The following is a 16325-nucleotide window of genomic DNA, read 5'->3' on the forward strand; positions in this document are numbered from 1 at the left end:
TTGGACACCAGACAGATTCTGGGTCTGCAACCCCATCCTCACCAGACTTTAGCATTGGCATTTTGTGCAAATCTGGTGTTACAGCAGCGCCATCAGAGAGTACCAGTACTTCATGGTCTCAGAGTCAGTGGATTTCCTTTGCTGATGAACTTCTTACAATTAGACACACAAATGCAGACAAGAAGGAACCCCAAAGATTGCATTTTAAAACTGAAAGTGCCTGCGTTGCCTCTTCTGCTTTGCTTGGGACTTCTTCCAACAGCTGTGCTTCTGAGGATCAAAGTGACCTTTTCAATAATGCTCTATGCCGTGAACAATTATTCATTGAAGAAACTGTCACTGCTGCTGAAATTTCTTCCACATCATCTTCAGCACTACTGGACTGTAGTTTAGTGTCTTCTTGTGGTCATACAAATAAGGGTATGGCAAGCATGCATCGTGTACTGCTCTTTGCTAATAACTGACTCCAGAAAGCAAGCTTTGGACTCATTTTTCTTTTTGTTATTATTGTTAACCTGACGTTAAAATTAACTCATCTTCTTACTTAGAATGTACTAAACTGCTTGTTAGCACCAGCATCTGTGATAGTTAGAACAATGAAGTAAATATTCAGCTTGAAATAAGAAGATTTCAAATTATTCAATTAAAGGCATTGCTTTCTCTTAACTATGCAGAGCTTTACTTTTCTAGAAATAGGAATGTATTTTTGTGGGATGTCAGACAGCAGATCTCAAAGATTAAGTGATTGATTTTGCAAAAACAATTCCATTCCTAAGTAGCTTTGTATAGATTAGATTTCAGATTAAATAAGTTGAATTTAAAACTGTTCCTTTTCAACACCCCATATTTTGAAGTGTGGATGGTATCATGGTAATGCTACGTACTAAGAGGGCAAAGGAAAAGCGCATATGGGCAAGTGTGCCATGACTCACTGAATACACCTGTAGTAATGCAGCAGACTACTTAGTGTTTAGCATGCACTGTCATCTTGGAGCATAATAAGAATTTTAAAGGAATTATGGGTATTTTAGAAATTACTTATTTTGGGAACATTTGAGTTTGCAACGCTTAAGATGAATGAGATCAGTATTAGCCTAAGTTCTTTCTTCCCAAGTAAGTGATGAAACTCCCATATTTAAGTGAAAAACCTCCATATTTAAAGTTGTATTTTAAATATCATTAACTGATTTAATTAAGTGTCATCCAGAATAATCTGAGGAAGATAGTAGAATGTGCTGCAACAGCATAGTTGTACATACATTAACATTTCAGTCTATTTTGAAGTTAATTTTACATCTGGCATATTTATTGGATGGCATCTAACATTTTGAAATATAATTCTATTCAGAAAAGTGACTTTGTAAAAGTGGCATCTTTGTACTGCTGCCACCATCTGTGAGTTGTTTCTGTTAGGTTTAGAAGAACATGGGACAGCTTCTACTAGAAACATAACTTCCAGTTATTCAATTCAAATGAGTACATATTAATGTTCAGTGTGATCTTTCTAATATTTATTTCCTTAAATTTGCTTTCTTTCAGCAAGGCCCACAACTCCTCTTTCTATAGGCACCATTGTACCCCCTCCAAGGCCAGCTTCAAGACCAAAGCTGTCTACCGGGAAACTTAGTGGGATTAATGAAATAGTATGTATTAATTGGGATTTTTTAACTTTCCATTGTAACTTGATGTCAGAGATACCATTCATTTATGCCGTTACAGTGGAGCTGTTTTGCGGCTAATGTTCAAGTATTCAAGCAGATTTTCAGCATTGCCAGACAGGCATGGATGTTGTTTGTCATAATAACGTTACTGTAACAAAATAATTCTTAAAAGAACTACAGAGGTCTAAAACATAATTTTTGCATCAGCTGAATGTTTTTAATTGAATAAATCAGTAATTTAATGAAAGGCTAGCGTGCGTGTAAAATGGAAGTTCTCAAAATGTTAAATACTATTGAAGTTATTAACAATGCTCCATTGATTTAGGGATATACCCAAAGCTTTGGGGAATGAATGGTATTAAATGGATCTTTATCAAGTCATGTGTTGACACAAGTAACCCTGCTGTGACTTCTCCCTACCCTTTGTGTTGGTTGGTAGAGAAGGTAGGTGCAGCAGCTGCCCATCAGGGATAGCGAGAGGTTGCACACTGCTCACTGCCTGCAGTGTGGGTCCACCTGCTGATAAGGAACGTGGCAAAGACTGCAAACAACCAGACAACGTATCACACTAAGCCACACTTAATCTTCTCTGTGGATTCTTTAAGTTTCATTTGACTTCAAGACCAGGTTGGATGAGGGCTTGGGTGATACGGTTTAGTGTGAGGTGTCCCTGCCCATGGCAGGGGGGTTGGAACTAGATGATCTTAAGGTCCTTTCCAACCCTAACTGTTCTATGATTCTATGACTTACTGACTTGGAAAAAGGTTACCGTGGTTAAGATCCTCTTACTGTCTTTCAAAGTAGCAAGTATTTTCATCATACTCTTGTTATGGGCAAAATTATGGTCTTATGCTTTGACAAAACTAAGATATTTTTGAACTGTTTTGCATTTCTGTAAAGTCAGAATAGGATTAATTTTGACATTCTTATACCAATATAAAACTGTAGTAATTGCTCTTAGACTGAGTACTCTGTTCTTTATGTTGTAATTAAATAGAAGAATTCAGCTACTACTGTTCTACTATGAAGTATGATTCTGCACAAAGCTACATTCTTTTTATATTGCTGTTTTAGAAATTGGCATTATCTGGATACAGGTGGAAGATTGTCAGTTCTTTTCATTATATATAAACTCCTTTTACAATTTCCATAATCTGCATAAAAGTCACATAACCAGCAACAACTGTGATAGAACTAAAAAATAAACAGCCAAAATAGATGCTTCAAGGGTTCCAGTACCTTCTAGATAGGTTAATCCCAAAATAATCATTAATTAGCTTAATACCTTAACAGTTAACCAAGTCATAAAAACTTCTACAGATTAAGGATGGAAGGAACGTTTTAAGATCTCTAGGCCAGCCTCCTGCATAAAAAAGGGCTGACTTCAAAATTGCATCATGTTGCTCAGGGACATGCTGAGTTTTGAAAATCTCTGGAAAGGAAAATTTTACAATCTCTTTGGGCAAGCCTGTCCCAGGGTTTAACCATGAGGGTACAAGAAGAAATGTTTTTGCCAAGTTCAGCTGAAATTTCCTTTGCTGTAGCTCTTGCATCTCTGAGAAGAACCTGATGCCGCCTTCTTTGTAAACCCTTTTAGCAAGTGAAAGACTGCTTCTAGATCTCTCCTTAGGCTTCTGTGCTCCAGGCTGAACAAACCCAGGTTCTTCAGCTTATCTCCCTCTCATGTACTTCAGTTCCAGCTATTTTATTTGGCTTCTGCTGGACTCACTTCCAGTATGTTAGTAGCTCTCCTTCAGCTCTATAAATCCACATTTGCTGCACACATACACAAGGCTGTAGGTTTAGGTTCTGCTACTGTGTTACTGCACAATTATTGACAGGCTTCTACATAATCAAATGTATTAGGTTTAACTACCCAGGCAAAAACTTCATAATGGTAATCTATGAAATAATGGAATTGATTATAATGGGAAATGTGGTTTCTCGGATTTACACAAAATATTAGGGTAGATAAAGCATTAAAGAAGCTATGCTGTGAAACACTGTGAAACTGATTGGGGAATGAAATGAAGACCTCTTCTATTTACAGTCTTTTCTTTCATCATTTTAGAATCACTTTGTGTAATGCTCTTGTAATCTCTTTTCTTCAGCCTAGGCCATTCAGCCCTCCACTGACCTCTAACTCCAGTCCACCTCCTGCAGCTCCCTTGGCACGTGCTGAAAGCATTTCCTCCATATCCTCTTCTGCTTCTCTCAGTGCAGCAAACACACCTACAGTTGGTAAGTTAAATTAACGATTTTAACTTATTTTAGAAATAGCATAATTCTGCCACTAGGTTCCATCTGTTAGGAAAGCCACTCATTGGAGTTAGGTGTTCCGTATGTGAGTCCAGTCCAGGTACTTCAAGCATCCTTGCAATGCCTGCATCTAAATGGCACTGACAGGGGATTTAATTGGATTAGACCATACATCCAATTACGGCATGTTCTTTAAGGAAATATTTTTCAAAATTAATATTCTGAGTTCTTATTTTGTATGCTTATACATTCATTCATCCAGCACAACATGTTATCATATATTTGTTCAGAAGATTATATGTAAGTTATGTAAGTACATAAGAAGATGATTATATAAGTGCAGACATATTTTGGGAACTGAAAAGTTTGAATGAACATAAATGTTTACAAAATTTAGTTATGTTCTTTTGTTGTTGTTATCCTGTAATTGCATTTTCCAAATAATGAAAGTAATGCGTCTTTTTCTTCAAGTTAGTGAAGTATGTAAGCTAAAGAGGTGTTTAGTAAAAGCAAAAAATCCAGAAAAAGATGACGATGAAAAGCAAATTAGTTTTCATGTGTTGCCACTAATTTCAGAAGGTTTTCTCATATTTTTAAATGAAAGTCCTTTAGATTTGATATTTGGGTATAACAAATGAAACGGAGGCTTATTAGGGGATAGTTTTTGTGTGGTCGGTTTCGCTTTTTTAAAGACATTTGTTTCTGTAGCAGAATTGAAATGTTTTAGTCCTGATTATATTACCACTTCAGTCCCAAGCCAAATCAGATTTTTGAGTTAGCAGTTATCTGTGAATGTTACTGGTGCCAAGGATTCCTCACCCCCAGGCTCAGCAGCTCAGGAGAGCACCTCACAGCTTCTAGTGGGAGTCGTGCCAGTTCTGCGCTGAAAATAGTGCAACTGTTTCCAACTGTGCAAGGCAAAAGCTAATAAGGTTTGCTTAGCCTTAGCTGCTACAATTTAGTGTCCACCAGTTTCCCAAATGCTGAGAAGCATCATAGAAACATAGGTTGCCAAAGTTCATCCAGGCTCACATCCTTAGGCCTCAGCACCAAGGAACCCAAAGTTGGTGGCAGCAGCATCAATAGCCCCAGCTGTGAGTGTGTGTGTTATTGGAGACAGTGACAGAGTGACCTTCATGAGGTGAAGGAGAAGGTAAGGAGGTGTGTGCTGACACTGAGGTTTGACAGGTTTATTCACTGGGCCTAGAAAAAGTAAACAAGGACAGTTCTGTCTGCATTGACTGTAATAACTAGTCCTGAAGAGCTGGGAAGGACAGTGCAGATAGCTGAAAGACTATGGGCATGAGAATATACTCTGCACTAGTGTCTATATTCTTTTGACTTTTGCACAATACAGTGTTTCTGTTACCCCATTTCTTCAAAATAATAGAGCTGACTCTAATGATCTTTTTCCAAGTTAACTTTAAGGCATGCATAATGGAATGTTTCTTTTATGCTTTAGCCTTAATTTGCAAATTATTTATGTATATATTAATTTTTAACATTATTTTTGCTTGAAATACTTTGTTTTCTTGCAATGTTTTGTTTTATTTAAATGTAATAGAGGATGATCTTTTGATTGGAAATCTTCCTACAATTGAAAAGCTTTGTGAGACACCACCAGGTATTGTATTCAAAGCAGATTTACATGTTAACTAATCATCCTAATATACTGCACCTAATAAAGTTGTACTTTTGAAACAAGTTTGTCCAGCTATAGTATCTGGCAGATACAAGTAGCCTGAAAGCTCAACTACATAGCAAGTTATATGTTGCTGAAATCACCAAAACTTGATGTAACTGCTTTTATATAACATAATCTTCTGTCTATCCCTTCTTCTCTGTCCCAAACAAACTGGAACTTGCTCTTGCTTCTTTGGTTTGTCAATACTACTTTCTTTCAAGTAGAGTGAATACTTTCATACTTTGACAATCATAAGACAAGTAGTAAAAATGTTTCTATACATACATGTAATACAGTTCTTTGAAAATACAGATGACAAAGGTAACTGTTGTAAAATATCTTTTTTTCATGACAGCCTTTTAGCCAGTATTAAAATTGTCTGAGTCATTGCTCCTAAACTGAACTAAAACTATTTGATGAGGTTTGTTTTCCCTTTTTATGACCAACAATGCAGTCTTTTATTCTACAGCTTGGCAACCTCCCTGAGTGTGTCACTGCAACTGTTTACATGTTCGTGTCAGTAGGTCTTGTGTCAGCACAGCTCAGGGGCTGTTAATGGTGGCTGGGGCAGAGACAGGTGGCAGGGTGTAGAAGTCAGCTTTGCTGTCACTGCTGAAGGTGCTATAACTGGAGCCTTGGGCTGAGCTGCAGCCTGAGATGCAGCAAGGCTCCCTTGACACAGCCTCCCTCTTGAGATCTCACAGCAGATGTGGAAGGCCCTGAAGCTGGATATTACTGCATTGCTTTGTCTCTTCAGCAGCAAGGCAACAAAACAATGGCTTACAGAATTAGGCAGTTATGTTTGTTTCAGTTTACTAGGTTTTACAGAAACACATAGATTTTGATGAATCAATGGGTGATAAACAGTGAGGGCAGAGCAAATTTGGGAGAAAAGCTGTCTTATTTGTAGTCCCTCAAATACATCTCAGAGAAATTTATATACTTATATTTGTTTGCTTTGGTGTTTCCAAAAAAAACCCTGAAAATAGTGTTGTTAATAAAATTCACTCTTCAGTCAAGAAATCAGTATTTGTCTTTTATGCATAAGAGTATCATTTATATATTTGCATAACTCTGCACTGCAGTTATCAATATAAACATATACACAAAGACATGATAAGTAAAAGATTTTAAAATATGCATCTGTAAACAATCTGACATAACACACGGTAATCACCTCCTGTCTGCTTGCAACTGTTTGTTCGTCCTTCGTAAATTGGGAGAAAAAGAAGGTAAAACACCCAGGCAACCATAGTGCCAAAACCATTGAGTGCATATTTTCACTTTAGGTGGAAAATACTTCTGGAATTCAATATTTCACCAAACAATTTCTGGCTACTGTTAACTCATTATTTTATTGCACATTTACTTCTTGAAATCGTGATTTCTAGATTCCTGAGATTATTGAGAATCACAACTTTTATTGGTAGGCTTCAGGGAGAAAAGGAAAACTTTGGAATCATGACCTGTGTATTGTCTGAAAGAATAAATAAACCCAACCTACTGTTCATACTGAGAAAATAAATACAGCAGTGTTTTGGAGTGAGCATCATAATATTTCATTCAGCTAAGAATTTCTGAACACCTGTGACTAGAGTATCACTTTCAATCTAAGGAGGACTCAGTGTTGCACTAAATGTTTTTCTTTCATGATGCTGAGAGTATTTAGAGCATTTTACTACCTTAGGCAAGAAACCACGATGAAGAGTAAGGTATAAGGTAGCAGAGTAAGACCAACTCCTGTCTTTCACTCTCTTGTTGTTACTACTTCTTTCACTTATCTCTGGATTTTAAGGTCTAGTATCTCATATTAGTCGCTGTGACTAACAGGACCTGAAGAACAAGGTCCTAGCTTCATTTTTGCTTCTGAAAGAGCTCACAAGGCACAGCCACTGTTTTAGAGTAAACAGAATTAGTTTGCTATGAGAAATATTATATTGAAGTATTTTGTTTCTGCCTTTTGGTATAAGAGAAAAATTCTCATTTTGCTCATGAAAAAGAAAGATTGTGCTTCCTTTGTGATAGTTAATATTATGTGATACAGGACATTTCAGCAGTGATATAAGCAGTGTAAGATGCCCTACACTGCTGTACTAATAAAAATATAGAACTTCCAGTATTGTCTTTTATATTTGGTACACATATAGAGAATTGGTGAAATGTAAAATCCTATGACAGCGGTTTCATTATTTGTACACATGCATTTCAGAAAGTCTTACCATGAGATCTGAGTTCATTTTTCTAGCTTTGCATTGGAACTGTGTTGTGTTGGCCAAGCATCTGTAAAGGCTTCTCCAACAACTTCTGCTTGGGAACCTTTGTTGTCGGAAATAATTAGAAGAATGTTTAACAGATAACTTATAATGCATAATATTAATGTATCTGCATTTAAGCTCATGCATACAGTAAGTGAATTCTTTGCATTTCCATAACCATTTTATCATACATTTTTCCATACAGTAAGCATACAGTAGGGATTTTTTTAAGTATTCTAGTCAATGTCTGATTCCCTTTGGATCTGTTTATTTCACTTTCACCAATAGCTATTCTAATGATGTGTTCCTTTGTCTCACGTATTTTCTTGTGTCTGTCCATTTACATAATGTCATACTGATAGTCCTGTTTCCTTAGGCTGCGAAGCAGTGTTTTGATGGTATGATTGTATTGTACTATGTCTGTATTTTTTTCTACACACTTTTCAAGTAATACTTCAGATGCTACTGTAACCTTGATAGCAAAAACCTCTTGTGAAAATTACAGATGTAGTCAACTGTTCTGAAATCTATTGTTAAGCTTTTTGAAAATTAAACCTATACACTGTATGTATTCTAGGTGTTTCAGGTGGTCCCAGCCCTGTCAGCCTTGGAAACCAGGACACCTTGCCTGTTGCAGTAGCCCTTACTGAATCTGTAAACGCCTACTTTAAAGGAGCAGATCCCACAAAGTTAGTTAAATAGTGAATTGTTTTGAATAATAAGTGACAGTAAGAAAACACACTGGGTTTACTTGTAATATTTTGGGAAAAACTTTTAGAAGGGGAATTCAGACGGTTAGTTGTTGGGTTTGGTTTTGGTTTTTTTTTCCCTGATATAAGTGACAGTAGTGACTTACTGCTCTGTATTGGCTGGCATCCCACTAGGAGTTCGTATATCCTTGCTTTACAAAACTGTGTTCAATGAGAAAACTGAAAATGAGAAGGGTTTTTATCATAGTCAGGTAGGCGCTAGAAGTAAATTTGGCCAGCTGAAAGCCTCTCATTCCATCACATCCCTTGCTATGCTACTTAGGCCTTGCCTAAGCATAGCAGTGCCATGTTTACAAAGCCTAAAAAACATCTGCAAAGACTACTGTATGCTTTAACCAGCTAAAGTTTTTTCTTATTTCATCTAACTTTCAAGCTGAAAGTGACGCTATGCTGTCACATTACCCTCATTTGAAATTGATTTTCTGTTTTTAGTTTAGATCATCAGATTTTGAAAGTACAGTGATTGCTTTAAAATTAGTATTAAAGCTAGGCAGAACTGAGTTGCAATGAAACTGATGTTTTCATTGTTTTCTAGATGTATTGTGAAGATTACTGGTGATATGACGGTATCATTCCCAAGTGGGATTGTTAAGGTATTCACCAGCAACCCATCTCCAGCTGTGCTCTGCTTCAGGATGAAGAACACAAGCAAACTAGAGCAGATACTTCCAAATGCACAACTTGTATACAGGTTTTGTATACTTTTAATAAAAAAGTAAACTACATGATTTGTAAAATGTCAGTTATCTATGTAAATTGGAATTCTCTACAGTCTTGTTGATTTGCTTATACATGGTTTCATTTCCTGAATTAATCGTATTCACCTCAGTTCTCTCCAATGCCACCATTAAAAAAATCTTAGTGAGTATTTGACTTGAAACTTGTGCTGAGTGTAACAGGAGCTGTAAAAAAAATAGTTTGTAAATGCTGCTGGGTTTACATGCATTTTATAAATTTTTCTTTACACAGTAGTAACAGTGGTAGGATTAAATGATGAAACAGTAGCCTTACATGGAAGACAAGTAGTAAGAGCTACACCTAATCTCAGTCATCATCTACTTGCGTATTTTTAGAGATGTATAATTTCTACACTAGATTGGATGCATTATATAGCTGTATTTCTCAAGTGTTTAGCAGCACACTTGGGAGAATTCTTAAGAAAAAAGGGTGCTGATTGTATAGGATAATTGTTGAAATCACAGCACTCAGAGCTCTTAAAAAATTATAAAAGTTCAAATTATTTAGCAGAGATCTGTTTCAGCTAAGCAGTATCTAATTTATTGAAGAAAATATTTGAAAAAGTTAAATGCTTTTTGATGTTACATTTTTTAAATTACTAAAAGAATCAAACTGTACGCTTCCATTCTTTTGCATTTAATTTCATTTTTATCATTCATATGTAATGAATGATCCATACAAAATTAATCACTCTTTGACATGCTAGTTTATAACTGAAATGGTAGCACAGCTGTATCAGACAGAGTGAGATATACAGGAAAAGTAGATTTTAAAAAAAGTGAAAGTGTCTAGTATTATTTAAGTGCTGTAACACTTCGCCTCTAATTAGAAAGGATACATATAATGGATATTTACAAAGTTAAACTCATATAGTAATATTTTGACTTTTTATCGTATACTGCAAAGGATTTAATTTGCTTGGTATTTATGGAGATTAAAGTTTTTAATGAGAGTGATATTTCTATTTCTAGTGATGTCAGAATTTCTCGTTTGAATTGCACTTGTTTGTGGAGCAACAGAAACGTTTTACTACTAGTTTCATTTATTTAAATGTGGAAGGCCTCTTTAGTGATAAGTGTTCATATTTTTTACTGAAAATGGAAATTTCATTAATCGCAGTAGTGTATCAAGAAGCAATATCTGAGTAAATTGGACAGACTACTGGTACGTAAGTCACAGTTCTAAGACATTCAACCCACTGCAGTCATATTTACTATGTTGTAGATACTCATTGTCAGCTATCACTCTGCAGACACACTGCATTCCTTAGGAATGGATGCAGTTCTTCACTGTATCCACAGACAATCAGAAGAGGTCTTTGGTTCTTAAGTGATTTAAATCTGGGGTTTTGAATCAGTTTTCTTAAATGCTTCATCCTTATTCAAAATCAAACTGATGCAACCAGAGCTGAAAATATTCTTGATCTGCAGAACACCATGTTCCAGTAGCTTCCAAACAGCTTCTGCAATCATGTGCACTCTTACCTACATATAGAAATGATACAATAAAATATTAGTAAGATTGAATGCAGCTATAATTATCTAAGAAACAACTGATTATAAGAATTTGAAAATCACTTTTAATTAAAAAAAAACTTTGAAAGCTTACATTCTCTAGAAATATATGAAAGTATGGTAAGAGACACGGCACAAATCTTAATTCGGTACATTAGTGAAGCTATGTCATATCCCAGACCAGTTATAATTTTAGGATTTATTCCAAATTGGATAACATTCCTTTTCAAATATCACTTTCACCCCCACGCCCCACACATCCTCACAGCACCTAGTTGTATTAAAATCGTGGTTTATTAGAAGTAAAATCCAAATTCAGCATGAGCTCCATCTTGTGATGTCGATCATCAGTGGAGAAAACTCACACTGCACCACACACTTAAAGGAGAATTTTTCTATAACAAGCAGTTAATTTGTCTTAATATTTAGAAAGATACAGTTATGTATTAGAAAGCATTAGAGCAAATTCTTGCTTAAATAACAAAGAAAGGGAAGGATCTAATCTCCCATTTTTTTAGACGTACAAATAATAAAACTCAGTGTTGCCTTCTGACTCCTACCTTTCTTTTTCATTGTAGTGATCAGTCACAAAGTGACTCCAGTACTATGGATTTCTGGATGAACATGCAAGCTATAACTTTCTACCTCAAGAAATTATCAGATCAGAATCCATCTGCATCCTATTACAATGTGGATGTTTTAAAGTATCAGGTAAACGCTTTTTTTCCTTGGGAATTTTTTAAGGAATTCTGGTAGATTTGATAATACACAGGAATTAAAAGAATCATTCTTTGCCTGCTAGCATGCTGATGAACTGTCATCCTTCATCTAGACAAATTCTGAGTATACCACTGTGTAGAGTGCATAGGCTCTGTCCAGTCTTAGTGCATTCCTTCCTGCTTTGTGTCATTCCCTTGGATTTGTGAGCTGTTTCAGCTTGCTCTCACATCACTCTCAATTCATGTGTGCAAGGGTCTAAGACTGCTTTTGTATATATTTGTTGGCAAAGTCAAATTCTCCTTGAATTTAGGGTTTTGATGGGGAGTTATCTGAGTTTGTAGTTGTACTGCCTTTGATTTTTGTAATTTCATAAGTTTTGGGTGCTATAGTTGATGAATCGTAATATATGAGAACATACAACTTTCCGATCTCTCACAATATAATGGAACATTTCATCCTGGAAAGCATTTACAGGCACACAAAGGACAAGAAGGACTTCAGGGGTATTCAGCATGAATTTAGCAAGGGAAAGTCATGCTTGACCAGCTTGATAAACTTCTATGATGACATGACTGTGATGAGGGGAGGGCGGTTGATACTGTCTGCTTCAGGAAGGTGTTTGACAATGTCTCCCATAGCATCCTCATAGAAAAGTTGGTGAAGTGTGCACTGAATGAGCAGATGTTGAGGTGGATTGAAAACTGGCTGAACAGCCAGGCCCAGGGAGTGACTGTCACTGTTGTGAAGTCCATCTGGAGACCAGTAACTAGCAGTATGCCCCGGGGGTCAGTACTGAATTTACAATCCTGCTTAACAGCTTCATTGATAATCTGGATGGTAGAGCAGAGTATACCCTCAGCAAGGCTTCTGATGACACAGAACTGGGAGGATGACCTGGATACTCTGGAGGTCATTCTGCCCTCCAGAGGGACATCAGCTGGCTGGAGAAATGAACTGACAGGAACCTGATGAAGTTCAACAAGAAGTACACCTGGGGAGGAGCAACCCCATGCACTGATATATGCTGGGGCCCACCCAGCTGGAAATCAGCTTGGAAGTAAAAAGACCTGTGGGATACCATATTGAACATGAGCTAACAATGTGCCCTTGCTGTAAAGGTGGCAAATGGTCTCTTGGGCTGCATTAGGCAAAGTACTGCTAGTAGGTCAAGGGAGGTGATCCTTCCCCTGTACTGAGCACTGATAAGGTCACACCTGGATTACTGTGTCCAGTTTGGGTTGTCCATTGCAAGAAAGGCATGGACATACTGGAGAGAGTTCAGTAAAGGGCCACTAAGATGATGAAGGGTGTGGAGCACCCCTCCTATGAGAAAAGGCTGAGAAAGCTGGGACTGTTCAGCCTGGAGAAGGCTCACAGGGGATCTTATCAGTAGTACAAAGAACTGACATGAGGGTACATAGAAAACAGACACGCGCTTTTCACTGGTGCCCAGTGACAGGACCAGAGGCAACAGGCACAAAGAGAAACACAGGAGGTTCCCTCTGAACATCAGGAAATATTTTTTTCCTGTGAGGGTGACTGAGCAATGGAATGGGTTGCCAGAGGGGTGGTGGAGTCTCCATCCTTGGAGATACTTAAAGGCATTTGGACATGGTCCTGGGCAGCTGGCTGTAGGTTGCCCTGCTTCAGCAGGAGGGTTGGACCAGATGACCTTTCGAACCTCAGCTGTTCTGAATCTGTGAGATGTTCTGGCTGTCAGTAAAAAATCTTTGTGAAAATTCAAAATAGACACCTCAAAGGAAGAGAGATTTGCTAGGCCTGCACTAAAATGGTTGAACATCTGGGGCAACTGTCCACATCAAAAACCAAAATAACCTGTCAGTCCAGCTATTAATACCATTATGGTTTCCAAATTCTCCCAATATAGTTTAAAATCTTGGCATACTGAATCTATAAAAAGCATGTTAGACACACAGAATTCCTGAGAAGAAAAATGGAAGGAACAAAACTTTTCTTCAGATAGCAGAAATGAGTACTGTGGAAGAATACTATGACTTTAAGATCTTTACTGTCAGGGGAATATGATGCATTGGCATGCGGAAGCCGTGGCAGATAGAAAAGTTTCTGGGCTGCCAAGGAAAGGTGAGAGGGGACACCAGGACAGAGAAAGGTCCTCATGTAGATTAGGGAGATGATGGAGATGCAGCAGGGGAGTAGCACAAGCTCAGCTAAAGAAGCAGCATCCAACCCTTCTACTGCAGGAAAATAATGCTTTCAATACTTAAGAACTGTTTTGCTGGCTCCCTATCCCATAATGACAGGTATTGATAGCCCTGTGCTGCTGGCTGCTTGGACATTGAATTGGTATGGCACACAAGTGCTAAGGATGAAGTCATTTTGCCACAAGCATGCTTCACATGTGAGGCAGAACACAAGACTAAAACAAAACTATTTTGACTTAGAATAGCCAGGAAGGAGCCTCACAGACCAGAAAGCATTTAAACCTTTTCTTTAAATATTCATAGGATCATAGAATGGTTTGGGTTGGAAAGGACCTTAAGATCATCAAGTTGCAACCCCCACTGTCATGGGCAGGGATGCCTCACCCTAGACTGTGTCACCCAAGGCTCTGTCCAACCTGGCCTTTAACACCGACAGGGATGGAGCATTTAACACTTCTTTAGGCAACCTGTTCCAGCACCTCACCCCCTTCACAGTAAAGAACTTCTTTCATATGTCTTACCTGAAATTCCTCTTCAAGCTTAAACCCATCACCCCTTGTCATACCACTACAGTCCTCTTTGAAGAGTCTCTTCTCATTTTAATTTAAAAGAACAAGAATTAACTTTAGGCTGCAAGTCTTAAGAATTGTGCAATTAAGGACTCAGAGATCAGTTGTTCTCTTGATCTTTTGCCGGATTTATTACTATCATTCCTTAATTATGCCAAAGAGGAGAATTCCTTAATTAAGCTACTTTCAATGGTTTATTCTTTCACAGGTATCTTCAAATGGCATCCAGTCCACTCCCTTGAATCTTGCAACTTACTGGAAATGTAATGCTAGCACTACTGATGTTAGAGTTGACTATAAATACAATCCAGAGTCCATGAATATGCCTAGCATGCTGTCTAACGTCCAGGTTGTGGTACCAGTAGATGGAGGAGTAACAAACATGCAATCACTTCCACCTGCAAAATGGTAATATTAACACTTTTCAGTATTACTTCAGATTCATTTCAGTGTATTCATTAATGTCAGTCTGAAAATTTTCATTGAAACAGCTATTTTTTTTTCTCTTGATAAAATGTGTAATATCAGATGCTTACAGATCATGTGCAGCCAATTCACATAAACTGAGCCAATATGCACCTGTTCTAACCATGTAATACAAGCCTTTATGAAATCTCCAATGTTTGCTTTCTTTTGGCTAATAGAACAGACATTTTTAATACAGTAATTTGAAACCAAAATATCTTAATGCTTAAAAAGCATTGTGTGTGTGTATAAATATATCCATATATTTGGATTATATAAGGAGATTAGGAAAAAAAAAGCATTTCTTAAAAAGATTACTTGATTGTTCTGGCTTAAAAATCAGCTTTTAATTGAAATGGTTTTAAAACAAACCTCAGTAACTGAGGAGCAATTCATAAGCCAGGTAGCATTCTCTTTCAGTTCAAGCAGCATACAGATTATTGTCTGACTAGCAACTATCTGCCATTGCCTTCTAAGCCTGCATACACAGTAGCCCCTGAAAGTGAGACACAGATCTCAGGTAATTATGCTTCTACAAGTCTGTGAAAAGAAGAGGGTGGGACTAGGCAGGGCAGTACAGCTGTGGAGCAAAAGATGAGCAGAATTCAAGCACTGCACCTGCAGCTTAGCAGCATATAGGTACTTGCCCAGCTGTAATGTAATTCCTGGGCTGTGTATTTCCAAGAGGGTCTTTTTAACATGAAGAAGGTAAAGAATACCAGGTTGAAGGCATTTCACTTTGACTGCAAGGCCTTGTTAACCTTGTTACTTACAGATCAGTTTACCTTATAAAGCAAGGTTCAGAAGGAAAATAAACCTGATCCATTTGTTAAATGGGTTATGATACTTCTGGAGGCAATACATTTAAATGTATTAATTGAACAAAGCAGTAATCCAATATCACTTTAAGTCAAAAATATCCTGGCCAGACTGAATCTTTCTTGACTTGGTATTTTAAGGGAGCAATACTTTAAATCAAATCACTGTTAAAGATTATTCTGAGTAAGGGCAGGTTCAGTATCCTGCCTGAACAACATGACTAGAACATCTGGTGAAGCCAATCTCCCTGCCCAGGCTTCTTCCACAAAACCTTCTGTAAGGAAGCCTGAGTGAGAGCAGGAGCACCCACCTAGAACACCTAGCGTTAGCTAGGAAGACTCAATGACAGTTTCATTACAGATTCATCAGATGAAGGCACATGAACTCAGATTCTCTGTTTTGCACAGGCAACTCCCCAAGGGTAGAATTTTGAGCCTGGCAAGCTGACCAGGAAAAAAATTAGTTATGTCCCAGCAGCTCCAGTGTTGTGTTGGGCTGCGTGTTTGAGGGAGTGAATTGGTAAGGTTTGCGGGGGGGGGTGTTATAACTGGAGCATGTGCAAGTAACCACTATAATCTGTGCTACTTGCGTGAGCATTTCATTCCTGCTGCACCAATGCCAAAAGCAATTTCAAGCCTATCAGCACTTCATGCTGCTTGCAGTTTTAAGTTGTTGACTTTTTCTTTGG

At 37.6% G+C, this 16325-nt stretch overlaps 1 protein-coding gene across 1 annotated transcript in view; it reads left to right on the top strand.

Annotated features, from left to right (window-relative positions):
- The window catches only part of FCHO2 (FCH and mu domain containing endocytic adaptor 2), an 85571-nt gene that overhangs the window by 64195 nt on the left and 5051 nt on the right, over positions 1 to 16325 (top strand). Inside the window, exons 18-23 of the mRNA XM_061475866.1 lie at positions 1540 to 1643; positions 3773 to 3902; positions 8437 to 8548; positions 9165 to 9320; positions 11460 to 11592; positions 14562 to 14761. Of these exons, the coding sequence (XP_061331850.1) occupies positions 1540 to 1643; positions 3773 to 3902; positions 8437 to 8548; positions 9165 to 9320; positions 11460 to 11592; positions 14562 to 14761 (835 nt within the window). The remainder of the gene's footprint in view (positions 1 to 1539; positions 1644 to 3772; positions 3903 to 8436; positions 8549 to 9164; positions 9321 to 11459; positions 11593 to 14561; positions 14762 to 16325) is intronic.

Source organism: Pezoporus flaviventris, unplaced genomic scaffold (genome assembly GCF_033815535.1).
Source record: "Pezoporus flaviventris isolate CSIRO_AGI_PZ_B2104156 unplaced genomic scaffold, CSIRO_AGI_Pfla_v1 ptg000090l, whole genome shotgun sequence".
NCBI lineage: Eukaryota > Metazoa > Chordata > Aves > Psittaciformes > Psittacidae > Pezoporus > Pezoporus flaviventris.